Source organism: Balaenoptera borealis (genome assembly GCF_965194805.1).
Source record: "Balaenoptera borealis genome assembly, chromosome: 15".
Classification (NCBI taxonomy): Eukaryota; Metazoa; Chordata; class Mammalia; order Artiodactyla; family Balaenopteridae; genus Balaenoptera; species Balaenoptera borealis.
In genome coordinates, this window is record NC_138871.1 from 52,776,913 (window position 1) to 52,803,877 (window position 26,965).

General features: G+C 54.1%; 1 protein-coding gene across 8 annotated transcripts in view; it reads right to left on the bottom strand.

Annotated features, from left to right (window-relative positions):
- Positions 1–26,965, bottom strand: part of TTC7A (tetratricopeptide repeat domain 7A) — a 184,527-nt gene that overhangs the window by 7,787 nt on the left and 149,775 nt on the right. For 4 of the 8 annotated variants that reach the window (XM_082358069.1, XM_082358068.1, XM_082358063.1 and 1 more), the window contains 2 exons: positions 24,462–24,664; positions 8,976–11,233 (listed from right to left, as the gene is read on the bottom strand). In XM_082358069.1, the coding sequence (XP_082214195.1) occupies positions 11,012–11,233; positions 24,462–24,664 (425 nt within the window). In that variant the 3' untranslated portion in view covers positions 8,976–11,011. Of the gene's footprint in view, positions 1–2,997; positions 3,028–8,975; positions 11,234–24,461; positions 24,665–26,965 lie in introns of those variants that run through there. The other 4 variants (XM_082358066.1, XM_082358064.1, XM_082358065.1 and 1 more) reach the window with 2 other exon arrangements.

Below are 26,965 nucleotides of genomic sequence, written 5' to 3' on the forward strand. Positions count from 1 at the left end.
AGGATCCTTGTGATTATATTGGGCCCACCTGGATACTCTCCCCATCTCAAGACCCTTAACTTAATCACGTTTGCAAAGTCCCTTTACCATGTGAAAGAACATACTCACAGGTTCTGGGGATTAGACATGGACACCTTCGGGAGGGCGTTATTCAGTATTCCACACCATCTATCTAACTTGTAGCTGGGATAGGATGTGAGGCATCCTTTTGCCTGAAATGCTACTCTCCCCTGGCCCTTCATGTGCTATCTTCACCTTCCCCAGTCTTCCCCAAGCTGGTTGGTGCTTCTCCTAAGGGCTCCAGTAGTCCCCAGATCCTTGCCTGAGGCCAGTGTTGGATTGTGGGCTCTGAGATCATAGAGTTGGGATCTACTGGGGCATCGGTGAATTTCCCAGTGCCTAGTACAGTGTTAGCACACAGTAGATGCTCACTGAATACTATATTTTACTGAGGTATAGTTGATACAACATTATGTAAGTTTCAGGTGTAAAACATAATGATTTACAATTTTAAAGATTATACTCCATTTATAGTTATTATAAAATATCGGCTATATTCCCTGTGTTGTACTATATATGCTTGTAGCTTATTTATTTTATACATGGTAGTTTGTACCTCTTAATCCTCTATGCCTATCTTGCCCCTTTCCTCTCCTCACTGGTAACCACTAGTTCATTCTCTATATCTGTAAATCTGTTTATTTTTTTGTTATATGCACTAGTTTGTATTAGTTTTTGGATTCCACATATAAGTGATATCATACAGTATTTGTCTTTCTCTGTCTGACATATTTCACTGAGCATAATACCCTCCAGGTCCATCCATGTTGTTGCAAATGGCAAAATTTCACTTTTTTATGGCCGAGTAGTATTCTATATGTGTATGTGCCACATCTTCTTTATCCTTTCATCTGTTGATGGACACTTAGGTTGCTTCCCTATCTTGGCACTTGTAAATAATGCTGCTATGAACATTGGGGTGCATGTATCTTTTTGAATTAGTGTTTTTGGTTTTTGTTTTGTTTTTTTTTCTTTTTGGATATATATGCAGAAGGAGAATTGCTGAGTCATGTGGTAGTTCTATTTTTAGCTTTTTGAGAAGCCTCCATACTGTTTTCCACAGTGGCTGCACCAGTTTACATTCCCACCAACAGTGTAGGAGCATTCCCATTTCTCTACATCCTTGCCAACATTTGTTATTTTTGTTCTTTTTGATGGTAGCCATTCTGACAGATGTGATATTTCATTGTGGTTTTAATTTGCATTTCTCTGATGATTAACAATGTTGAGCATCTTTTCATGTGCCTGTTGGCCATTTGTGTGTCTTCTTTGGAGAAATGTCTATTAAGGTTTTCTCCCCATTTCTTAATCAAGTTGTTTGTTTTTTTGATGTTGAGTTGTATGTGCTGTTTATATAGTTTGGATATTAACCCCTTATTGGTCATATCATTTGCAAATATTTTCTCCCATTCAGTAGGTTGTCTTTTTGTTTTGTCATAGGTTTCCTTTGCTGTGCAAAAGCTTTTACGTTTAATCAGGTCCCATTTGTTTATTTTTGCTTTTATTTCTTTCGGCTTAGGAGACAGATCCAAAAAAATATTGGTATGATTTATGTCAAAGAGTGTTCTGCTTATGTTTTCTTCTGGGAGTTTTATGGTTTCTGGTGTTACCTTTAGGTCTTTAATCCATTTGGAGTTTATTTTTGTATATGATGTGGGAAAAGTGTTCTAATTTCATTCTTTTACATGTAGCTGTCTAGTTTTCCCTGCACCACTTACTGAAGAGATGGTCTTTTCCCCATTGTATATTCTTGCCTCCTTTGTCATAGATTAATTGACCATAAGTTCGTGGATTTATTTTTTTTATTTTTATTTTTTTAAATTAACTGATTTATTTATTTTTGGCTGTGTTGGGTCTTTGTTTCTGTGTGAGGGCTTTCTCTAGTTGCGGCAAGCGGGGGCCACTCTTCATTGCGGTGCACGGGCCTCTCACTGTCGTGGCCTCTCTTATTGCAGAGCACAGGCTCCAGACGCAGAGGCTCAGTAGTTGTGGCTCACGGGCCTAGTTGCTCCGCGGCATGTGGGATCTTCCCAGACCAGGGCTCGAACCCGTGTCCCCTGCATTAGCAGGCAGATTCTCAACCGCTGCGCCACCAGGGAAGCCCAAGTTCGTGGATTTATTAATGGGCTGTCTGTTTTGTTCCATTGATCTATGTGTCTGTTTCTGTGCCAGTACCATACTGTTTCGATTACTGTAGCTTTGTAGTATAGTCTGAAAGTCAGGGAGTGATACCTCCAGTTTTGTTCTTCTTTCTCAAGATTGTTTTGGCTATTTGGAGTCTTTTGTGTTTCATAAAGTCTTTTATATTATGGAAGTTCCTTTGATTATTTTGAACCACAAAGAATTGTCTAGGGAAGAGCTGTTAGCCTGAATATCATCAGTCATTTCTGGTGTTTGATGCTGACAAAAGTCACCTGATGAAATAAGTTTTTAAAAAGAGGAGGTAAAGAAACTTAGTACTGATTTTTTTTAAAATTTTTAATTTAATTTAATTTAATTTTTTGGCTGCACTGGGTCTTCGTTGCTGCGCGAGGGCTTTCTCTAGTTGTGGCGAGCGGGGGCTACTCTTCGTTGAGGTGCACGGGCTTCTCATTGTGGTGGCTTCTCTTGTTGCAGAGCGTGGGCTCTAGGGCACGAAGCCTTCAGTAGTTGGCGGCACACGGGCTTAGTTGCTCCGCGGCATGTGGGATCTTCCCGGACCAGGGATTGAACCTGTGTCCCCTGCATTGGCAGGCGGATTCTTAACCACTGTGCCACCAGGAAAGTCCCTTAGCACTGATTTTAGAAATCATTCCTGGAGGTTTGACCTTAAGATTGTAGGTGTTAGATGTTATAAACAAGCTCTCTAAGATCACTTAAAAAGCAGTAACGTTGGGAGTTCCCTGGTGGTCCAGTGGTTAGGACTCAGCACTTTCACTGCCGTGGGTCCAGGTTCATTCCCTGGTCGGGGAACTAAGATCCCGCAAGCTGTGAGGAGCAGCCAAAAGTTAAAAAAAATAAAAAATAAAAAAAGTAAAAAAGCAGTTGCATTAAAAGTTACATTCTGGGGAATGGGGTTGGGTAGGGGGAGAATGCTCCTAATGTTTTACATATGGTACTTATGGCTCCAGTTAAAATCTCCAGTAGCCACATTATTCCAAAAATTTAAATGTGCCCTATCTTATATGGAAATGAAAATGAAGCTTCTGGAAAGTTGTGTTTAATGACCCACATATCTATAGTGCAGATGAAGATCCTAATGGCAAAGATGCATGAGTATTTCTAAAATAATTTCTAGAATGGGATTAAACATACATGTAACTCTATTAAGAAAATATAATGGATTGAGACCAACTGTAGGTCCTTGAACAGCCATAACAGACTCAGGAGGGCTAAGGTTTCTCTTTGGAGCCCTGTCCCAGGCACCCCCAGGGTGAAGCGCTGGGATGGTGTGTGTGCTGGGCAAGGGAAGGCTAAGGTCAGCCGGTGGGTGGGGCCAAGGTGGCCTCACTCCACATTTGTACCCCAAGCCTCCCACTGGCAGGAGAGCCCCCCTAAAGGCCAGCCGGTGTCCCGCTCCTGAGGGCACGTGTAGGTGTGGCTGAGCCCAGGTGTGTGGGATGTGGGGGCCACACCCGGGAAGCAGAACCCCCAGGGCCTGTGTGCCGGCCTGGGTGTTCTGACAAAGCATAAGGGTCCCATGAGGTGAGTGGTGAGAGGTGCAGGGGGGGAGGGAGGGAGGGAGAGAAACTTCTGGAAGGTGTGGGAACTGGGTCTTGAAGAAGAAGGGGCACAAGGTGAATTCTGGGAAGAGGCCCAGTAGGAGTGGAGTGGATGTGGGAGAGCGTGGGTCATTGTGGGCACAGGAGACACCCTCACAGGTAGGGCGAGGGCCCAGGATGGGGTGTTCCCAGCTCAGAGGAGATGCTGTCTGAATGGACGAGAGTGCCTGGCCCCAGGCTAGCAACTGCCGGGGCCCTCTGTGCGCTCACGCCAGCCTGCACTGGGCCAGGCCGTCACAACCCCTGCACCCTTGGCGGGGTGCTCTCAGGGGTGCGGGTATGAGCGATGTAGGGGGCCCCACTCACAGCCAGTGAGCCGGGGGCCTTGTTGGGGGTCGGGGAGTGAGCTGTGGGCTCCTGGGCACGAGACAGGTGAGAGGGAGCTTGCAGCGGCCTCCTTCTGGGCCCAAGCTGAGGCCATGGAGCTCGCAGTCAGTTACAGAGACTGCCCCAGCTGCTGAAACCCGGGGACGGGGAGCTGGGGAAGCCACCTATGCTCTGACCTCCGCACAGAGAAGGCACCCATCTCAGGTGTCAGAGCTGACACCTGAGGCCTGTTAGTCTTTGTGACAGTGTCCCTATGCCTGCTCTGATCCCCGTTTCAGCGTACACGTGCCTCCTCTGGTTGGCGGGTGTCCCAGGAAGAATGCCGTAGACAGAGGTTCTCGCACGCAGACCGCCCGAGTGTTGATCACTCACTGCCCTGGTGGCTGGGGGCCTCGGGCAGGTCACCTCACCTTCCTGCACTGCCTTCCCTCCCCTGTGAGATGGGCTTTCGCCATGCCCACCGGTGCCCCTTTGCTTCGGGTCGGAGCCCCTCCCCCCATAGGCGGGTGCCCTGGCATGCACCCCTCTGCCCCCAAAGGCTGGTCTCCAGGTGCACACTGAGAGGAGACCTGGGGAAGGAGAGTGTGCCTCTCTGGGGATGGGCAGGGCCACCAGGAACAAACACACTCGAGGTCCCTAAGTCATCAGGGGGTCATTGCAAGGACCGAGGAAAGGATTCAGATGGGAGTCTTGACTTCAGGTTGCAGGAGCTGGAAAGGTCGTCTGGGATAGAATGGAGCTCTCTTGAGTCCATCATCTTTTGCCCCCTTGAAAATGGGCATCCGTTTCTTTTGGTTGGAGAGCTCCATCTTTATGGAGATTCACCTGCTCTGCATTTTTCTCTTCTTGCCCAGCCGTTCTTCCTTCTTGCCTCTGGCCCTTGGCTTCTGGCGCTTTTCAGCCTCTGCTCCCACCACCAACTGCTTCTTTCTCTGTCCCAACTCACACCGCAGAGGCCAGACCCTCTGCAGCCTTCAGCACTGTCAATGTCATGCAAGGCAAAGAGAGGTGGAGGGACCGTTCCACATTAAAGGAGACTAAAGAGATGTGACAACTAAGTGGAATATGTGACCCCCGGCCAGGGGAAGACAGTGCTACAAGGAACAGTGGTGACAAACTGGCATATGGACGGGAGAGGAGAGAAAAATACTGTGTCGGGGTTAAATTCCCTCATTTGTGAACTGTGCTGTGGTTATGTAAGACAAGGACCTTTGTTCTTAGCGAAAACACACTGAATTATTTTTTTTTTTTTTTTTTTTTTATAAATTTATTTATTTTTGGCTGTGTTGGGTCCTCGCCTCTGTGCGAAGGCTTCCTCCAGCTGCAGCAAGTGGGGGCCACTCTTCATCGCGGTGCGCGGGCCTCTCACCGTCGCGGCATCTCTTGTTGCAGAGCACAGGCTCCAGACGCGCAGGCTCAGCAATTGTGGCTCACGGGCCTAGTTGCTCCGCGGCATGTGGGATCTTCCCAGATCAGGGATCGAACCCTTGTGCCCTGCATTGGCAGGCAGACTCTCAACCACTGCGCCACCAGGGAAGCCCCCACACTGAATTATTAAGGGGTAAAGGGGCATGATTTATGCAACCTATTCTCAAATGGTTCGGAAAAAAAATATGTTTTTAAAAGAGGCCCACAATGACTGACTTCTTGCCAAATTCCAAAGAGACAGTTAAGGGGGGAAGAGAATGAGTGAGAGTGTGAGAGAGCAGGGACGGTCACCACCAGTCTGGGGGTCTCTGTGTGGGGTGCCCAGGCCACCTCATAGGCTGTGGGCCAGTGCACAGAGGAGGAACTTTGGTTCTAGAAACCACCCATGGCCCAGTCAGCTGGTGGGCAGGACAGTGGGGTCACATGGCCCAGCGCACAGCTCCCATGGTGACCTTTTCTTGTTTCTGGGTTGCCTGGCATCTCGAGAACCCGCTTGCTCTTTGGGGGACTTTGCAGCTTGTTGAGTGGTCTCTGTTTAAGGAACCTCCTCTCCGGCTGCACAAGGGGCAAGGGTGGCAGGCAGCCCTGAGCATCGGCCGTTCTCCCCTGCTGGAGGATTCCTGGTGATGCACGTTTCCATGGATCCCAGAGGGGTCATTCGGCTGCCTCAGTGATGGGCACTGCCTGCCTCTTCCATCGTCTGGTGAGTTGGTGCTGGCTCTGTGGGCGAGGACCTTACTCTCAGCTTTGCCATATTCCTAGCTGTGAGTGGAGGTGCCATGATCTCCATGTCACCTTTCATGGGGACAAAACCCACTTCCCTAGGTTGTTGACTACCAAAGGAGCAATGTCGGAGAGAGAGTCCACAGATAAGCAAAGTGCCTTATGCCTAGTATAGTGCAGGGAGAATGTTAGGATTGTCACTGTCATCAAGAGTCAGGACAGGAGCCCCCATGAGGTACCATAAAGTGACAATGATAGGGAAGGGGTGGGGTGGGTGTTCAAGGGGGTGTGAGTTCTGTTGTCTTCCCCCTCCAGGGGGACCTGCATCGTACCGAGTGCCCAGGCGGGCAGGGCTTGAGGGAATGATGGGCTGATGCAGGGTCTCAGAAGGGGCCCGTTACTGCTCACCCGGAACTCCAGCTGCTCAAGCAGCCATATTTTGTGTCCTGAGGCCCATCCCCTGGTCACAGCTGGTTGTTCTTAGGGACCCACGGAAAAATGAGTGGGACCAGTGGGATCCTCTCATCCAAGAATCTAAGCTCAGATGCACAGAGGGGGGTTGCTGCAGCACTGGAGGTGGAAGGCCAGCCAGGGTATGTAGATTGAATGTAGTCCCATGGGAGCATCTCTGAGTGAGCGAGGTCAGCCAGCAGGGAGAGGAACAGGGAGGAGGCGGGGCAGAGAAAATCATCACACAGGTATCCAGTGGTTATTATGGGCCAGGCACTGTTCTAGGCTCTTTCCATGTTTTTTCTCACTTAACCATCATGACAGTCCACAAAGCAGGCACTATTCCAGGATTATTCTTACTTTACAGATGAGGAGACAGGCACAGAGAGGGTAGGTGACTTGCTCAAGCGCACAGGGCCAGCCAGTGGTAGAGCGGCCTTCGAGCTCAGTCTGGGTGCTGACTCCGTCACCAAAGACGGATGCATGGCTGCCTCGGCCCCGTATCTGTGCACTGCAGTCCCTGCCCTAGGGCTCCAGGGAACCCCCCCACCCCTTGTCTCTTTCCTGGGGCTACCTTCAGTGGGTCTCTGCTTTTTGCAACTGAGAGAGCTTGATGAAAATTCGAAGGAGTTTCTGGCATGGAATACTTTCCCAGTAGGACCTCCCTAGCTTCCAGAATCCAACTCTGCACCACGTGGGTTGGTCCCACAGGTCACTTATGTGTGAGGCTTGTTGACTGTGGCTTGTCATCAAGAGCTGGCAGCACGGGCTGGGGGATATTTGTTTAGCTGGATGTTTCCCGAAAACCAGGCCAAGAAATATTTGCACAGTGACATCTGAGCGCTCGGGTCGGGGGGTGTGAATGCAACAGTGAGTACTTTGGTAGGAGTCTGGGGGTGGTGGCTGAAATTCCATTCATACCTGTGCCTGCAGATAAACACTATTAATACTGCAGGGCTGTGGGCTGGAGGTCCATGGGGGTGACAGTGCAACCGAGTCTTAGCCCCAAACTCCAGCCCTTGTTTTGGTACAATGGGTTGGACACGGGGCTGGCTCCCTCCCTCTACAGGGAGGGCTCGATTGTGAATGAGGGGTCTGCAGATGGGGAACTGGAGGTCAGGAAGTGCCTGGGTCTCCACCACTGCCTGACTTTCCAACATCTGACCAACCTGAGGTCAGCTCAGCAAAGCCCTCCTCAGGGACAGGAAGGCCGCCCCTCCCTGCCCCTCTCTCCCTCCAGATTCCCTCCAGTCTCATCCTTGTAGGATGAGCTTTTCTAGGCCTTTCTCCCAGGCTGGCAGACAAGTGGCACCATCTATAGCCTAAAGCAGCCTTTAATTCTCACCCCAGGGGGCCGTGAGCTGGCGGGTGAGGGTGTGTGACAAGTAATCTGATACTAATTGTTAAACCACTAAAGACTAAACGTGTTTTCCAAAAAGTATCACAGGGAAATCAAAGCTGGGCACCCAGGAGCTCCAAGAAGGGCTCTTCCTCGCTAGAACAGCAAAACCGTAACCCCGGTAATAGGGCTGAGGATCAGGGTGGAGGTGGCCAGGGTGCTGAGCGGGCAGCTCTAAGCCAGCCCCCGAGTTCGAGGGGAAGCCTTAAGGGCAGCTGTCTTCAGACTGTGTGGGTGCAGCCTTGGGGGTCCATCCGATAATCCCTTGGGGTGCACGAAGAAAACAGGGCTTCTGTGTAAACTGATGTCATCCTTTGATACACATTTTATAACGTATATAGTGTATTTGTATGTGGTATAACTTCTATAAGGAGAATATCGGTATGGACTTTTCAGAGCAGGTGGCGGATCTGGATGTGGCCTGTATTCTCACCACACACCCCTCCCCTGGCGCTTTCCCCCAGGTGCTGAAGATGCTCCATTGGCAGTGCCCTTGGGGCAGTCTCTCCTGTTCAGGTGGCAAGTCTGGCCCTGGCTTCTCCCAGCCAGGCTCTGGAGGCAGCAGGGGTCTCTGGCCCTGCCTGGACCCCTCTGCTGCCTCCCACCCCCCTCCAGGCTTTGGCCATGCCTCCGCAAGGCTTTAGCACCCTCCCCAAGCCCTCATCACAATCTCCTCAGTGGGCCCCTCCCTCCCACTGCCCTCCCCACCTATGTGTCCCCCACCCGGCCTTCATGACCTCTCAGGCCTCTGCCTCTTCTCCAGGGCTCCCTCAAGGCCTGTCCCATGGGTACCTGGTAGATAAATGAACACACTGCTTCACACAAACCTGCTTTCCCTTCATGGGCCTCTTTATTCAAGACCTTTGTTTTGAATTGTCAAGCAACTTGCCCAGCCCCGCTGAGGCTTCCTATAAGGAATGCTTCAAGTCAAAATGCATTTGTTGCCTTTGCCTTTCCTTACCAAGGACTCACTACCAACATCTTTGGGCATCCCAATGTAAACCAACAGCATTTGCTTTTTCTTTTTTTTTTTTTTTCTAACAGAATTCCAGAATAAAAATAGATCTCTAGCATATATATATTTATACACATACATACACATATAGAGATCCTTCAACCAGGCGGGATGAAGGATCTGGTGTCCTTACAGTGTCCCTTGGCCTGGCATGGGAAGGCTAGAGGCACAGGCTCTCCCTGGTAGCACCTGGGGGTGTGTAGTGCTGAGCCAGGGCTGGGAGGAGGGTGGGTCTCCAACAGCCTCTCGCCTCGCCTCCGAGGAACAGACCAGGCTCTGACAAAGCAGGGCAGCCTCACCCGACCTTTCCACACACCTTCAAGTGAGAGATGTACCACACGGGGCTTTAAAACTGAAACCCAAAGTGCAGATAGGAAAGGAGTTCCCTGATAGGCCCGTGGGGGCTGCCTTCCTGGGGATACTTCCAAGAGCATCACGCAGCAGGGCTAGGGGAGCCAGCAGGGAAGACACCCACCCACCAGCACCCCCAGGACCCCGGTAGAGACGGGTGTCACATACACAGAGGCCTGCACAACCAGGGAGGGGCTAGGCCCCGGCCCTTCCTTGGGTCTCTAATTACAGTCCCTGTTTGGCCCCAGGCAGGGGGAACCAAATGGCCAGGGCGGGGCTTGGGTCACCCAAGAGGGCCTGAGGTGAAAATGGGCTGTGGATGGTGAGCGGTGTTAAGGGCAGTCCTAGAGATTGCCAATCTCCACATTATAACCCCTACAGGGATCTATACTGTACCCATTGCCCAGAAAGGTAAGGCGTGAAGCAATGAGGTGTTGATGCAAGGAAGGGCTGGGTCCAGCAGCCATGTTTGTATCCTAGGGGCTACAGCCCGGGGCCTGAGGAGGTGGCTGAGGCCTGTTTCTAGAGAGGTGGAGGTGGGCAGAAATGGAAGTTTAGTTAGGGCCAGAACTCAGTGCCCCTGGCCAGACACCAGAGGCCCCAAAGGCACTTGGCAACAGAGGGGAAGAGTACAGGCGGGCCCAAGCAAAGAGGGGCAAGGCCAGGCACTGTCCACTAACTTGAACCTGGGAGAGGTCCATCCTCTTCCCGCTTGCCAGCAGATTCTTCAAGCCATGACTGCCCTGGGCACGACCTGAGAGTGGGGTGTGAGGCCAGGGCCATGGGGCTCCCCCAGGCACAGAGGCCTGGTGAGGGCAGGTGGTGAAGTACAGGTATGAGGCTCCCCCACTAGCGCTCTTGGGGAACAAGTCCAGTCACCATGACTCTAAGTCACTTAGGGTTCAAGCAGACTGCCTCCTGAGGGGCCAAGGAAGGAACCCAGGAGAACCCTCTCGGCCCAGCCAAAGGGCAGCTCATGGGGTTCATCTTTGGCGTGGGGAGCAGAGAGCTGAGGTTCGAGACTAAAGCTTGTGCAAAGCCGGGAAATCCAGGGTCAGAGATTTTGAAGGAGGGTGGCAGGTACAGTACAGGGGCTTTTAGACAGGTGGGGGGAGGTACCCAAGCCTCACAGACCCTTCCTGCACATTTAGATGATGCACAGATACACTGGGGAGCGTCCCCCGTGTTGATGTGGCCTCCCAGGTACTTCCTTGCTCATAAACTCCATGAAGTCTGAGTCCAAGGAACAAGGGATTTGTTTTTGATGCAGATCTAGTCCACCCTGCTCCAGATGAGCAGCTCTCAGTCCCAGCTGGCCCTGGAGGGAAAGCAGGGGTGGGGGGGTGGGGGGAGGCGAGGAGAACTAGGGCTGCAGCCTGCAGACATGTTCCCTAGAGATGGATTTCCCTGAGGCCCTGTACCTCCCCTGACCCACGCTCCCTGCTGCCCACCTGCCCGCTGGGCAGCTCCCTCCCTCCCAGAAGCTGCGAGGCCATGTCAGAGCTCTCTGGGGATGATGGAGAAGGGCAGCACTGGGCTGCTGGCCTCCAGTTCGAGGGCGGTGAGAAAGCAGTCGACGGCGGCCTCGCTCTGGCCCTGGGCCTGCAGCACCTCGCCCAGGCCCTGCCATGCCTCATGGCAGGTGCTCTGCCTCTCCACGGCGTCCCGTAGCACCTTCTGGGCCAGGCTCTTATGGCCCAGCTGATTCAGCGTCGCACCCTGGGGAGCAAGCACAGGGCGGGGTGAGCGAGGCTGTCCCGGGGCAGGGGCATCCTGGCCATCGGGGTAAGGAGTGGAAGCGGCGCGGCCACGAGCCAGAGAGGGCTCTGCATCTCGGGCTCGGGTACTGTCAAGCGACCGTGCCCTTGACCCATGCAAACCCTCCCTGTGTCCGTCCCAGCCTTGCTTCCGGCCCGGCCTCCCGGGTCACCCACCGTGGCAGCTCTGATCCTCCTTGCCCCAGGGGATGGGCTTTAAGGGCAGCAGACCTGGCTTCGAGTCTCCCCATTACAGCTGAGGGATCCCGGGCAAGTCACCCCCCTCTGGCCCTCAGTTTCCTCATCTGTAAATGGGAAAGACCACTGTGCCCACCTCTAGGGTTGTTGTGAAGTTTACACGACAGTATAGGCAAAGCACTTGAACAGTGCCTGACGTGCGTGAGCTCTCAGTCAACGGATCTGTTACCCCCAGGCCCCGTGCTGTACTGTGGCGCTGCCCTTCTCCCCAGGGACCTGTGAGACCAGGGAGTGTGCGCTACAGGCCTGGGGAGGACCTCAAGCCTGTGGGTGAATGCACAGCTCCTGTGCCTGCAACAGTAGCCTGTCTTCCTGGGACCTAAAGCCCACCCCAGCCTGGCCAGGCAGGTGAGGGTCACAGGAGGAGAGTCAGATGGCCGGGGAACCGGGGACAGATGCTGGGTGAAAGGAGGGCCTCTGGGCGGGGAATCAGGGCTGCCTGGGAAGCTTGGCCCTGTTGTTTGGAGAGAGAGAGAGGAAGTGACAGGAACTGTCACAGAGTTGAGAAGTAAAACTGGCACCTTGTCCCCCTCTACGTCCACCCACACTGGGAGGGGTGTGGGGAGGCGGGGAGGCCAGGGTGGTGAGCAGGGGGCAGGGCCAGGGTCCTCTTTCGACCTCCAGTCCCAGAAAGACTGCTTTGCACCATCCCACCAATCTGTGTCCCAGCCCTCAAAGGTGCCATAGGATAGCAGCACAGGGGGCCATCCTCTCATTCAGACATGAGGTAAAGCCCAAACAACAGCGACTTCCTGGACAGGCGGGGGCCGAGATGGGGGTGGGGAGCTGCCTTCTGTGTGCCTGGAGCCCCCTCTCGGGTGCCCGCCCACTGACGGCCATGTACATTTTTAGCTGGAACATTTTCCTCCTCACCGCACTCCCCAGAGTTAGGCCCTCCGTTGCTATGGAGACCCACTGGGGAAGATGCACATGGCTGATTTCATAAAGTCTTCCGAGGGCTTGGAATACGACCAATTAGGCAAGAGTGAAAGATGGTGCTCAGGAAGCCCTAGGAAAAGCCTCCCCCTCTGAAGGCGCTGGCTGGCGGTCTGGTGGCCAGGGGGAGGGAAAGGAAGGGGAGCTCTTCAACCGAGGGCGAAGCTGTCCCCAGGGGACCACAGGGATGGGGGGAGGACAGGGGAACCAGGGGCAGGGTAGAGCCTCAGGCAGGGCTCCTGGATCTGGCCAGATGGGTGCAGTGCTGACTCAGGGCTGCCCAGGACCAGTGGGCAGTGTCCAGTCTGGCCAGCAGGGCTCCAGGCCAAGCTGCTCTGTCCACATGGCCTGGGAGCTGGACCCTGAGCAGCTCATGATGGAACAGGGCCCACAAGGAGGAGGGCAGGAAGGCGAGACGACAGGCCGCCAGACACCAAAATTAAGCACCAAAAATGGAAGGTTTGAGCCCTGTGAGTGCTGCCCATGGGGGAGCAACAGAGGACAGATGGGGAAGGCCAGCGGGGCCACCCAGGGCGGGGGCGGGGCCACAGTGGCTTTTACACACCAAGCTTTCTATATTGAGCTTCCATGTGAGATTTTTGTTGGAAAAGAGGGCTTTATAGCTAAAAACAAGTTTGAAAACCCCTGATCTGAAGAAGTGTGTAGGTGTTTGGGAAGGGGCCAGATGTGTCTGCAGGCTGAACAGGGTGTGTATATGCGTGTGTGTGTGTGTGTGTGTGTGTATGTTGGTTTTACTCGTGGTTTAGGAGGTTTGTGGCAGGCTCCTCTGTATGTTCTATGTAGAGGGGAAAAGCCCAGGGCTGCACAGCCGGAAGACCTGGCCGGGTTGGAATCCCAGCTGTGCCACTGACAAGTGCCATGACCATGGGCAAGTGGCCCATTTTCTTTGAGCTGCTGTGTCCTCATCTGTAAACCAGGGGATAGAACAGTCCTACCTCGTAGGCTATTGTGAGGATTCTGCAAGGATGAATTTGAAATTATATAGCAGGGTGCATGGTGGGCTGACAGCAAATGGAAGTGTCCCCAGGATGAACAGAGGGTCCTGGGTAGAGGGGCAGGGAGGGCACAGAAGAGCGATTTCTCTGGAGGGCAAGGCTCCCTGTGAGGGAAGACTGTGGGCTGGCGTGGGGTTGGATCACATCCCCCCAACCCTGGGGTGCTGACCTGAGAGCCTGAAAGGAGACACCGGGGTCAGGGTGGGGTCTGGAGGCCCAGGGCCTGTAACAGGATCTGCTGCCACCTGCCCGAGACACCAGCCCGTTGGGTTCATGTTTGGTAGCAACTCGGAGCTGTTTGCTGCCTGACAACTGGGCGGGGCCCTGCCCCAGGAGGATGTGAGGTCTCACCTGCTCTCCCACAGCCCGGCGCTGAGCCGAGGGCCCGCCATCAGTCACCCCACCCCCAGCTGCCCAGAGAACAGGTCTCCAGGGAGATGGTGGGAACACAGAACTGGTGTCTCAATTCCATCCCGGCTGACTCCTTCCCTCCCTGCGCTGAGAGAGGAGACCAGACCTGCTAAGTGACTCTCAGCTTCTGACGCTTGACCTGGGAGATGCCATCGCCGTGCTGCCCACACAGGGATTAGAACGAAGTGCGAGTCGCTGATGGTGGTGGAGCTCAGGGAGGGGCAGGGCTGTGGGGCAAGTCCCCAGAAATTCCCGAGGTCATCCATTCCCTCTTCCTGAGATCCAGGAAGGAGGGAGCAGCTGGCCTCATCTCATCCACCGGTGACCCTGCTCCTCTAGGAAGTCTTTCTTGCCTAAGGACAGCACCTGCTGCCACACCACCGCCTTGAGACTATGCTCCTCACTGTAGCTCTTGAATGCCATCCCTGACCCCACCCCCTTAGGCTGAGAGAGACAGGGTCCCCAGCTCCTGCCTGCTCCGTGATTTCCCACAGGACAGCAGCTCAAAAGAGTTTGGGGGGATGGGGGTGGTCCCGGATGCAAAGCCAGGCACACCAGAGGCCTTTATGCATACTTAGTGACCTGCTTAGGGCCACAAAGGCAGGCAGCCTGAGGGCCGCCTCCTTGGCTAGGGTCTGGTCTCCAGTTTGTATGGAGACTCCGAAGGGACTCTCCCTGTTAGGAACCCAGGTTCTCTGCGGAAGTACAGGTTGGGGTCAGGAGCCGCAGCCCGGGATGGGGATGAAGGGGAGCAGGGGTCCTGCCTGCCTTTTGGAGAATTACCACTGCACACCATCTCAACCGGTTAATTCAGTGCCTGACGCTGTCCCCCAGAGGGGAGGGGCGGCAGGAAGGTCCCGGCTATGTGAGCCCTTTTCTTCTTTGGGGGGAGGGCGGCCCTGGGAAGCAGCCCCGAGTGCTAGGCCAGCTGCAGGCCAGGCTGAGGGCTCCCTCCCCACCCCTACCCTCAAGTATTTATAGAAGTTATTTTGGGAATTTTCTTTCTGAGCTCAAGGCACATTCCTGGGATTCTATAACAGCCTTTCCAGCTGGGAAGCCGGGAATCAGCTGGAGGCTGCTGGAGCCTCCCGGTCCCTGGAGCCCCCTGCTTGGGGACCATGGGGCTGCAGGAAGGAGTCCATGGCGGGACAACCTCTGAGGCTGCTCCAAGGCTCCCTCCCTTCACCCACCCCAGGGCGGGGATGGGAGGAGGGGGGGCTGACACACCCTTCAGGGAGGCCCACGTTCCAGCCGAGCTCAGGCTCTCTCCATGCGCTCCCGGATCCTCCCAGGTGTGTCAGCCCCTACCTGTCCAACCGCACTGGGAATGAGGAATCCATCCCGGCTGACAACCTAGCCCACACATCACCACATCCCGCCTGGAGCTGCGGCAGCTCCAGGCCCACAGGCTGGTCCTACCTCCTTGCTGGGGGGAAGGGTATGACTCCTTCTAGATGCACCCGACGCCTGGCTGATGAGCTCCCACCCAGAGCTCCCCTGGGCTCTCACAGGACGAGGCCTCGGCTGAGAGAGCCCCCAGACTCACTGAGAGCCCAGCCTAGCTAGGGGGCTTCTGGGGCAGCAGAGGTGGCTGTGCTCTTCACATGCCAGAACTCACGCCTGTCCCTTCCTCCTCCTGGGGCCTCCGCAGGTGAGATGTCGTGAACACCAGCGGGCCCCTCGGCTGGGGGTGGTGTCTGTCTTCAGAGGGCCACAGCCAGGCTCAAGGACAAGCACCAGCTTGGTCAGAGGGCGGGCACAGCCTGCGGGGGAGGGGGCCTTGCCAGTCCCACTTCTAGGCGGGGGGCTGGGCCTTTTCGGGTTGGTTTCAGGCTCTGGGCTGGCTGGGGGCTCTGCCCACCCTGGAGCATGGCCAGGCCCACAGGGCCAGGTCAGGAAGCTGCAGCGAGGCCTCTGGACTTTGGATTCTAGAAGTGAACACCCTGTGATGGGCAGCGAGAAGGGGACTCCATGGCAGATGCTCCTCTCTAAGCAGGAACCAGAGCCGAAGGGGGTGGTGATGGCCTATTTGTGGGGTGTGCTGGCCTTCTGCACAAGGGGAAAGGCCTGAACCCTGCTACACCCTCCAGACATGTCTGTCTTTCCGACCACTGATTCTGGGGTTAAATTAAGCCAGCAGTGCTTAACCCTGGCTCTGAGCTGAGTCTGTGACACTGCCAGAAAGCTTCCTGTCCACTTCCTCATCAGGGTTGGTGTGGACTTGGAGTCCACACACCAGCCTAAGGTTCGCCTAAAGTCCTGGGTCAGAGGCAGGGGGACCCGCCTCCACGAGTCCAGGGCGTGGGCTCAGGGTGAGTGCTGGGGCTGTGCCAGCACGGGCATGAGGCGGGCTGGGGGCGGCCGCTGGACACAGGAGGCCCAGGCTGAGGGGACACGCCCTGGCACCTCCCATCCCTCCTCCCTTCTCCACTTCCCCATCAGGGAATGCAGACCTCAGGCAGCACTGCGGAGGGACCAGGAAGAGAGCTCACAATAAAACCACTGCATTAGGAGGTCACAGGGCCAAGAAGACATTCCTATTTTCCTGCCACACAGAAGCAATATTCCTGCCCCACCGGAGCTGGGGAGACTCTGCTGACGAGGGGCTGTGTGTGTGTGCAAGAACTCAGCTTCTACACACACACACACACACACACACACACACACACACACACACACACACACACACACACACACACACACACACACACACGTGCGCGCGCAAGACTTCCAGGTCCTCCCATTGCCTCAGGCTGCCTGGACCCTCTCAGCCCTCTGCCACGGCTCAGGAAGCCAACAAGGAAGGAGAAGTCTAGGGCAGGTGGGCTGTCCTGGATGCGGAGGCATGGGGCCCTGGAACCAGAGACCTTGCTGTTCTATGTACTGCCCGCCTCATCCAGCGTCAGGGAACCTCCAGAAGGCCGGGTGCCGAGTTTCACTTCTCAGCTGCTCAGGACACCTTTCCTCCTTCAAGTCAGGAGGCAGCGGCTGAACCAGCCTAACAAGACTACGGGCTCGAGCGTAGGGCCTCCCCGAGCCTGGCCTTCCCTGCTCTTCCTCTCCAGCAGCCTCAGGGCCCAGCATGCCCCTTTAGCTGCAGAGTCTCACCCGACATATGCGACGGCAAGAGGGGGTCTCAAATCCCCCTCGTCCCTCAACGCAGACCCTAGCTCACTGGGCCGGCTGCCCTCGCTCTCAGCCAAGGTCAGCCTGGCCTCACACTGTGCACAGTCTTGTCCCATCCGCAGGGCAGCTGGGGCTGATGTCCCAGACCTCTGTGCCTTGGTCAGAGTCGCTTGGTGGACTCAGAGGACGGAGAGGCTTGGCTACGATGAGCGTCTGGGGCTCGACTCTGGGCATCTCCTTCCCTCTGCAAGCCAAGAGCATCTGAACCTGGCCTGGGAGCCACACTTTGAAATGAAAAAGGTAAAAGTAAAAGCTTTCGCACAGCAAAGGAAACCATAAGCACAATGAAAAGACAACCCACAGAATGGGAGAAAATATTTGCAAATGATGCGACCGACAGGGATTAATCTCCAAAATATACAAATAGCTCATGCAGCTCAACAGCAAAAAAACAACCCAATCAAGAAATGGGTAAAAGATCTAAAAAGACATTTCTCCAAAGAAGACATACAGATAGCCAAAAAGCACAAGAAAAGATGCTCAACATCGCTAATTATTAGAGGAATGCAAATCAAAACTACAATTTGAAGTATCACCTCACACCGGTCAGAATGGCCATCATCAAAAAAATCTACAAACAATAAATGCTGGAGAGGGTGTGGAGAAAAGGGAACCCTCCTGCACTGTTGGTGGGAATGTAAATTGGTGCAGCCACTATGGAGAACAGTATGGAGGTTCCTTAAGAAACTAAAAATAGAATTACCATATGATCCAGCAATCCCACTCCTGGGCATATATCTTGAGAAAACCATAATTTGAAAAGATACATGCACGCCAATGTTCACTGCAGCACGATTTACAATAGCCAAGACATGTAAGCAACCTAAATGTCCATCAACAGAGGAATGGATAAAGAACATGTGGTACATATATACAATGGAATATTACTCAGCCATAAAAAAGAATGAAATAATGCCATTTGCAGCAACATGGATGGACCTGGAGATGATCATACTAAGCGAACTAAGTCAGGCAGAGAAAGACAAATATCATATGATACCACTTATGTGTGCAATCTGAAAAAATGATACAAATGAATTTATTTACAAAACACAGACTTAAAAAACAAACTTATGGGGCTTCCCTGGTGGCGCAGTGGTTGAGAATCTGCCTGCTAATGCAGGGGACACGGGTTCGAGCCCTGGTCTGGGAAGATCCCACATGCCGCGGAGCGACTAGGCCCGTGTGCCATAACTACTGAGCCTGAGAGTCTGGAGCTTGTGCTCCGCAACGAGAGAGGCCACGACAGTGAGAGGCCCGCGCACCGCGATGAAGAGTGGCCCCCGCTCGCCGCAACTAGAGAAAGCCCTCGCACAGAAACGAAGATCCAACACAGCCCAAAATAAATAAATAAATAAATAAACAAATAAATTTTAAAAAACAAAAAAACAAACTTATGGTTACCAATGGGGAAAGGTGGGGGGGAGGGATAAATTAGAGTTTGGATTAACATATACATACTATTATATATAAAACAGATATTCAACAAGGACCTACTGTATAGCACAGGGAAATCTACTCAATACACTGTAATAACCTAAATGGGAAAAGAATCTGAAAAAGAGTGGATATATGTATATGTATAACTGAATCACTTTGCTGTACACCTGAAAGTAACAGAACACTGTAAATCAAACATACTCCAATATAAAAAATAAATTAAAAAATAATCAAAAAAGAAAAAGGTAAAAGTAACCCTGTCTACTGGGCCATTAACTTACAGAATTCTTTAACCTAATCCTAACAAGAGCCCTAGGTGCTTGGCGTCACGAGTCCCATGTTACAGAGGGGGACACTGAGGTTCTGGGAGGTTGAAGAACTTGGCCAAGGTTAAGTGGTGAGTATAGGCAAAGTGGAACTCAAGTCCAGGTCAGTCATACTCGAATGCTGTGCTCCAACCTCCAGACATGATACTGGGGGCTTAAAAACCATCCCAGCTAACCAGCCCCAGAGGCAACCTCGAAGGCAGCTCTGCTGGCACCACGGGCCACCCAACAGCACAAGGAAATTTGGGCCAATGACCTTTGTCCCATGGCAGTGAGGTCAAGCAGCCCAGTCAAAGGTGGGGCTCAAGCTCAGGCCACCTGGTCTTCCACGTGAATGGTAGCAAAAATACCCAGTGTTGACTTATCTTTTCACAGCTCTCGGCTCGTCCCCTAAAACTACCCCTTCAGGTCACAAGGACCTGAATTATTATCCCCATCTGATAGAAGAGAAACTGAACCGGCGAGGGGAAGTAATCTCCAAGTGCCCCCCATAACTTGAAGGCTGGCAGGGCTGATTGCGTGTCTCAGACCTCTCCTGTCTGGTCCTACCCTCCGGGATTGGGGATAGGACCAGTCAGGGGAGGGTGGGTGGAGCTCTGTGCTGCCAGAGTTCACCTCTTTGACCTTAGAGAACACAGCCTTCCAGGTTAGATTCCTGGAGCACCTGCAAAAGGCCCAACCCAGAACCTCAGGTTTGGGTGGGGCAGAGCCCTGGTCCTTGCTGACTCAGGCCCCACCTTGGGGAGGGAGAGGGATGGTGGGAGCGAGCTTCTGGGACTTAAGTCTTGAAGTGGCACACCCCAGCCTGGAGAGAGGGAGGCAAGAAGCTCTGGGGCCAACTGGGGGTGGCCGCACGCCATGGCCGTGCCCCAAGTCCACTTAAAGACAACAATGCTGGGAGCCAGAGGGAACGAATGCAGGAGAATAATTCATCACCAGCTCTCATCAGAGGGCAAGAGATGACAGAAACACTGTCTTCCTGTCTTTCCAGGGGCATCTGGAGAGAGGATAGGCCGGGTCACGCAGCCAGGACTGCTTCAGAAATCACATCTCTGGGAATTAACACGACAGGAGCCAAAGCTTACGCAGGGCTGTCTCCCCCTACTGCTGGGGTGTCCGAGGTGGAAAGGGTTCTGGGGAGAGGGGGCAGCAGGCGCTAGGGCTCTGTCCCAAGAAGACAGCATGGCCAGGGGCAGAGGCCAGTGAAGAGCAGGGAAGCCTGCCCAGAGAGGGGCCAGGAAACCACTACCTCCCAGGATCTGTCCCTGGGAGAGGAGGGCGGGGCGCCAACCACCACAAACACAGATGGCGGGGACGCAGCGACGCCTGCCCACTCCTGGCTGAGGCTTTCAAGCTATCCCTTGCAGTGAGACAGGCTGCACCAAAGCATCCACAGTCCCGGCTCAGCCAAGTGGAGGGCAGGGAGAGTGAGGCAGTCTGTGGCCAGGGCTAGTGACCCTCCTGCCATTAAGGTCAGGTGACCTCCAAGGAGCCCCCCTCTTGGGAGTGTTCTCAGGGACTTGATGACTCCATCAGTCACTCCTGGGCTCCTTGCCTTCCCTGAGCATCCCTGCTCCCTTGGAGGTCCCCTCTCGGCCAAGCCCACGGAGCCTTCTCTGAAAAACAGTGTCACCCTAGGGACAACTCCTCTGCTGATCTTGGGAAGGACCGTGCTTCCTTTCTCAGGTTGCCTCAGGGACAGGCAGGTAAAGTTCAGGTTTCCCCTTCCTAACTAGATTCTTCTCTGCCAGTAAATTAAGTTCTGAGCAGCCAGGCTGAGTGAGTGGGGTTTCCGGCTACCTGGAGGGGAGGCTGAGACGGAGCTGGCAGAGACCGTCAGGGCCTGCTCCTGGGATTTCACTGGGAATTTCCATTGGCAGAGAGCACGTCTTTCTCCTTCCGCACCTGGCAGTCTCCCAAAGCCACCTGGCCATCCCTGAGCCTGGTGGAGGCGGCAGCCTGCGGGATCGGGGCTTGAGGGCACAGACTCCTCAGGGACGCTGCTGTGCGCGCGGCGGGAACTCTCTGCCGGCACAGCACTGCCGAAGAGGTGTCTCTTTCCTGCCTGATCTGGGTGGAAAAGCCTGAGCTGAGCCCAGGGTGGAGCTGGAACCATGGAAACGTCCCCATCACATCCAGGGCCGGGAGGGCAGCAGGACAGGAAGAGCGGAGAATATGCTTCTGGGCCAAAGTTCAAGTTCTTGGAAGCCTGAACCCCAGCTCCTGAAAACAACAGCCCTCCCCTCCCAGAGGCTTTCTCCAGCCTGTCTCCAAATCTCCTGTCCATGTACAAAGCCCGGGAGAGGCCACAAGGCCGGCCTCCTGGTGTTGGACCATCCTGCCCAGGAACTGCAGGGCAGAACCGGGCACGCAACACAGCTCACTGAGTGCATCTCTGCCCTCCTCTCTCCGGAACTCGGAGCGTGGGACTCAGCCACTAAATCAGGGGGCTCACTGAGGAACCCAGAGCTCTTCCAGACCAGGCTATGGGTGGCCATGCTCTCAGGGGAGGGCTGTGTCTCCTTCCCCTTGTACCTAGCAGAGGCCGATGTCCTCAAAGAGCCACAGTGGCATGGCAAGGCCAGGATGTCCTCCCTGGGAACCTGCCTTGGCAATGACTCCAATGGGGGGGTGTGTGTACCAGTTCCCCTCCATAGTCCTTTTTCTGGATAATTCTCCAAGCATGCACCAACCTCACGCTGAGACAACTGCTGTGTCTCTCTTATTCGCTACTGACTATTTTTAGATTTGTGAATCTAAGGGATTCACATCAAATCTAAGGGATTTGTGAATCCCTTACATAAGTGCCAAGCTGACTTAGACCGATGGGGAGTGACTCCCATCATGCAGTACCATGGTGAAAAAGATCCCAAGATCCCATCTGTGCTCAGTGGGAAAAAATGCTGTGATGGATAAGCGACGTCTGTCACGGGCGAGGGACTGGAGAGTGTGGCATGTGTTGTGTTCTGTCTTTTCTGATATTGCACTGCAGACTTTCAGAAGCACTCTCACATGCGTCACCTCATTTGATTAGAACAACACTGGTCTAGTAATGATGAAGCTCATTATTCATTTATAAAAGGAGACGTCAGGAGCATGGAAGTTAAGTGTGTCTTTTCCTAAATCACCCAAGTGAATTAGGGCCAGAGCCGGGATTAGATTCCACATGTCCTGAGTCTGAGGACTGTACAGGGAAGACACTTAGCTCAGGGAGCACTGGAGTCCAACAAGCCAAAGTGTTCGCATGTCTTTGGGAAAACAGTGCTTAGTAAATCTTCCCCAGGCTTGAAATTTGCTATTCTTTATGCATATGTGTGGGATGCTGGCAGGAACACAGAGTGTGGAAAGGGGATGGGCTGCCCACGCTGGAGCCGACTGCCCCTCTGGTTGCTTGAAATTTAACAGTGGGCAGTCCTTTCTCCAATTATATCAAATCAGCACGGCACCCCAGGAAGAGAAAAGGGACCTTTTCAGAAACATCTGTAGGGAGCCACTCCGGACAACTTATTCAGTTACCATGGAAACCCACCCTTGCAAACTGCTTCAGTTTCAGGAAAATAGCTACAAACAATAATAAGCATAAATGAAAAATGGTACATGTTGCTTCAAAATTGTACTTGTGGGCTTCCCTGGTGGCGCAGTAGTTGAGAGTCTGCTGCCAATGCAGGGGACACGGGTTCGAGCCCTGGTCTGGGAAGATCCCACATGCCGCGGAGCAACTGGGCCCGTGAGCCACAACTACTGAGCCTGCGCGCCTGGAGCCTGTGCTCCGCAACAAGAGAGGCCGCGACAGTGAGAGGCCCGCGCATCGCGATGAGGAGTGGCCCCCGCTTGCCACAACTAGAGAAAGCCCTCGCACAGAAACGAAGACCCAACACAGCCATAAATAAATAAATTAAAAAAAAAAAAAAAAAAAAAAAAGTCCTGAGACAAGCAGCCAAGGAAGGGCTCCTGTGGCACCTCCATGGTTTTTAAAAAAAAAAAAGAAAAAAAAAAATTGTACTTGTTATTGGATTTGGTCAGGTTTTCGAGACCGAGACGGCAGGCTCATATCCACGAGCACAGGGAAAGGCAGCCGTCTGCCTGGCTGCAGGCCTAACGACAGAGCCCACATCCCCCCTCCCAGATCCCTAATCAAGTTTCTGGATGTGACCTCCGGGGAGGCATTTATCAGAGGAGCTAATGTCTCAATTGCAGGAGGAAGGAGGATGTGCCTTGCAAAAAACAAACATTTGCTGAGCCGACAGGAAGGCAACATGGCGCCATGTGGAGGGAACCTGGACCAGGCCAAGATGTTGCTACATGGGCCTGAGCTAGAAATCCTTTAAGAGATCAGGCTAAGATGGGAATCTCTGTTCTAGTCTGTTTTCAAGGACTCTCAGGGTTAGCAAGGACCTTATAAAGATGACCTGGTCCAGCTCCTCCCGCACGTGATATTTATATTCTCTGGGCAACATCCTCACCAGTTGATTCATGAGTCTGTGCTTGGACTATGCCAAGAGTTAAATCGTTTTTCCTGACACTGAGCTGACATCTAACTCCTCGTAGCTTCTACTCACGAACAAATCAGACCCCTTTTGTCAATGATAATCCTTCAGCCACCTGGAGCCACGCTCCTGATGCTTCTGTGTTCTCCATGGGGCAGACATCAGTGATACTCTCACGGCCATTCTCCTCAGAGAGCTCTCAAAGTGAGACATCTGAGGTGGAACCCAGACCCTGAGACTGGGAAAGACTGTGTTGCTGTGGGCTCCTAAATTATACTTCAGAAATCACTGTGCATATGCAGGCCTGTACACTTTCAATCACTACATTTATCCTGATACCTGCTCTCTGAAAGCAGATAAGGAAGGCAAGGAAAAACAGTCGTCCCTAGGGTATGCTATACCACCTGTTAGAGAGATGTTTCCTGGACCAGAGAATCCCCATTGCACAGGTAAGTAAAACTGAGGTTCCAAGAAGGGGCTGACTTGCCCACGATCACCCAGGAAGAGAATAGCAGGACCAGAACAAAAGCACCAGCATCCTGCTCCCAGCCTCTGAACCTTCTCACAGGAGAGTCACTGAGCCCTGGGCACCCAAGTCCTGGGCTCCATGTCCTAGGATTAGGGGCTGCCGGCCCCTCTTAGCACCCCGAGGCCATTCTCAATGTGTGCTTGAGTCAGGCCTGACATGACAGCCCACCCCAAAACATCGCCTGAATCCCACAAGGAGGCATGGAGCTCCTCTCAAATGGGCAAGGCAGCCCCGTGATCAGGGAGGGCCTGGGGACCACCGAAAAAAAGCATTTTGGTATCTGCCTAGAGTCTCCAGGGCAGGGACCTGATGAGTACCAGTGAAAACCTTTGAGGCTCCATCGCCTTACAGAAACACAGCAAAAGGGAGTCACAAAGAATCAACCAATCCTCCTCATCCCCTTAGGCAGGCTCTGATTGAAGGGGGATGGCCTGTCTCTACAAGAACAGAGAATGGTCTCTGTTCTCCCAACAGAGCAGGAAGGAAGCCACCTCCCCCTGGACAGCAGGTGACAGTGGCAGCAGGGCACTGTAGGCAGTGGAGGCTGCGGGGTGGGGAGGGGGGCCCTGAGGCCTTCGGAGCGGGTGCGGGGCTGACTCACCAGGCTATGCATGATGCGCACGCCGTCGGGGTTCACTGTGAGCGCCTCCTTGTACAGCTGCTTGGCCTCCTCCAAGCTGCCCTTCATCTCGGCCAGCCGGCCCCGCATGTAGAGCACTGAGTGTGACGTGGGGAAGAGGCCCGCTGCCTCCTGGATGCAGAAGCCTGCTTCCTTGAGGTGCCGCTGCTCCATGAACAGCTCGGCTGTGAAACCAGAAGGGCAGGTGAGGCGGTGGGAAAAGTCAGAGGCAGTGGCCCCCTCCCGCATCCGACCGCCGGTCCCCAGAGTTTAGGAACTGGTCTTGGGTGATGGAAACCATCCCACCGAGACACAGCACGGGACTGGCTTGCTCTGGGGTGCGGCGGTAGCACCAGGCCGCGGTTTCTGGGTGCTCACTCTGTGTCAAGTTCATGCTCTGTGCTGCACGCAGACCGACTCCACCAACACTCAAAAACCCTATGTGAACAATGCACTTCTATTACCCACTTCAGGGAGGAGGAAACGGGCACAGAGAGGGTAAGGAACTCGCGTTAAGGCCACAGGGAGAGTAAGCGATGGAGCCAGGGTTTGCGCTGGGCTGTCTGACTTCAGAGCCTGGCAGTGGGGACATGAGTGGGGTCCCCTGCAGCTAAGCGTTTGCTCGGGTGACTCTTCTGTCCCGTCACTTCACCTATTCATCACGTATCTGGGAACGGGGGCGGGAAGCAGATGAGGTCGCTTTCCAGGGAGGGCGGCTGACTAAAGAGCTAATCCACCTGCGTGATCAGGATGAGGACAGCCAAGTGATGCTACCAAGGAGGGGTGGGAGGAAGGAGGCCCAGGGAGCGCCCGCGGAGGGCAGGGCTGGGGCTCACACTGGGGAGCTACAAACCCGCCTGCACTTACTGAGAGCTGACCGTGGGCCAAGCAAGCATCTCCTCTCATTTAATCCTCAGGAGTCTGGGAGGGAGACTCTCCCGTGCCCCAGGCTGACACACCAGGCTGAGAGAGGGAGGGCCTCACCCCAGTCCCTCGGTTGGAAGGGGCAGCTCCTGGCCTCCCTCCAAACTCGGGACTTTTTGTCGCATGGAGAGGAATCAGGGACGCACACGCCTTTCAACCAACAGGTAGGGAAGATCCGCCCCACAACCAGTTTGCCTTCTTCCCCCAGATCAGTAGAAAATAGGGCAGTTTCTCCAACTGCAGGCCCACCCACACAGACGCGCATTTCAAACCCATGCTGCACAGGTACACACCCACCGGAGGCACCCTCAGAAGCGCGGATCATCGGAGGTGCCTCGCAGCCCACTCAGCCTTCGTCTTGTGGCAGCGCGGGCTCAGCTGCCCCATACAGATGGGAGGGAGCACAGAAGGGCAAGCAGAGCCGGGCTGGGGGCTTTGCCAAGAGCTGTTCCCAGCACAGGCCGAGAGCTGAGGTTACACGAGTTCACATTAGGTCTGGGGGCTGGGGGCGGATAACAGACTCCCCAAAGAAAGCTCCCAGAAAAGGTGGAAGACCTGGGCCCAGGCAGCCCATCTTCTGGTTCCAACAAGAAGCAGGAAAGAGGCCTAAGGCCTTGACTGTAGCACAAGCACAGTGGGCACTCAGCATGAATGTGGCCTAAGGTCCACTGTAATCAAAGTAGCTTGAATGCTGCAGAAGGCATTCTGAGCAGGGTACTCTTTTTCTCCTCTGGAGTTGAGAATTTGGGAGAATCAGAGAATTAATTAAACTCAGAGGAGCCAGGTTCCCATGATAAGGTGAGAGAGAAGCACAGGTTCTTGTCCTCAGACGGCCTGAATTGGAGATTCCCACGTTGGAAAACTTGGAAGGCCAGGCCAGGAGGGGTGGGCTTCGAACCCGGGGCCTGGCAGGGAGGGCTGGCTATCTCAGCCTCGCTCTCCTCTGCTCTGCTGTTGTGTTTCCTTCCGGAGCTGCCGCCTGGGGCTCTCCGCCGGCTGCCTTCATAAGTATGTCCAATGTCCAGCTGCTGAGGACTGATCGTGCCTGGCCCTCCCATGAGAAGGAGAAAGAGGAGAGGGGGGGAAAGCAGAGCAGCTGAGCCACCAAACCACTGGAGTGACCGAGGGCAGTGGAGTGACAAGTGACATCGCTGAGTGTTCTGGGTGCTCAGATGGGGTCAGGCTAGCTGTGCTGGTGTGGTCAGGGAAGTCTTCCTGGGGGAGGCGGCATCTGAGCTGGGGCCTGAGGGCACAGGGACACTTGGACTGGCAGAGAGGAGAAGGGAGGCTGTGCTGACCTGGAGGGCTGGGCCCCACTGTGGCAGGACTTTTCAGGGTCACAGAGGAGAAGGGAGAAGCAGAAGGAAGTGTGTGGTGTGAGTGCTGGGCGTGGGGAGGCCTGTCCTGCACCAGCCCCTGGGGCTGCTTCCTCCATTGCCAGGAGCTGAGCTCAGAGGCCGGCTCTCCACTCCCCTGGACCTTGTCCCAGCAGACACTCCCCAGACCTGGCCCACCTGCCCACCTGGTCCTGGCCCGCCTCATTAAGCTGTTTACAACTTGCT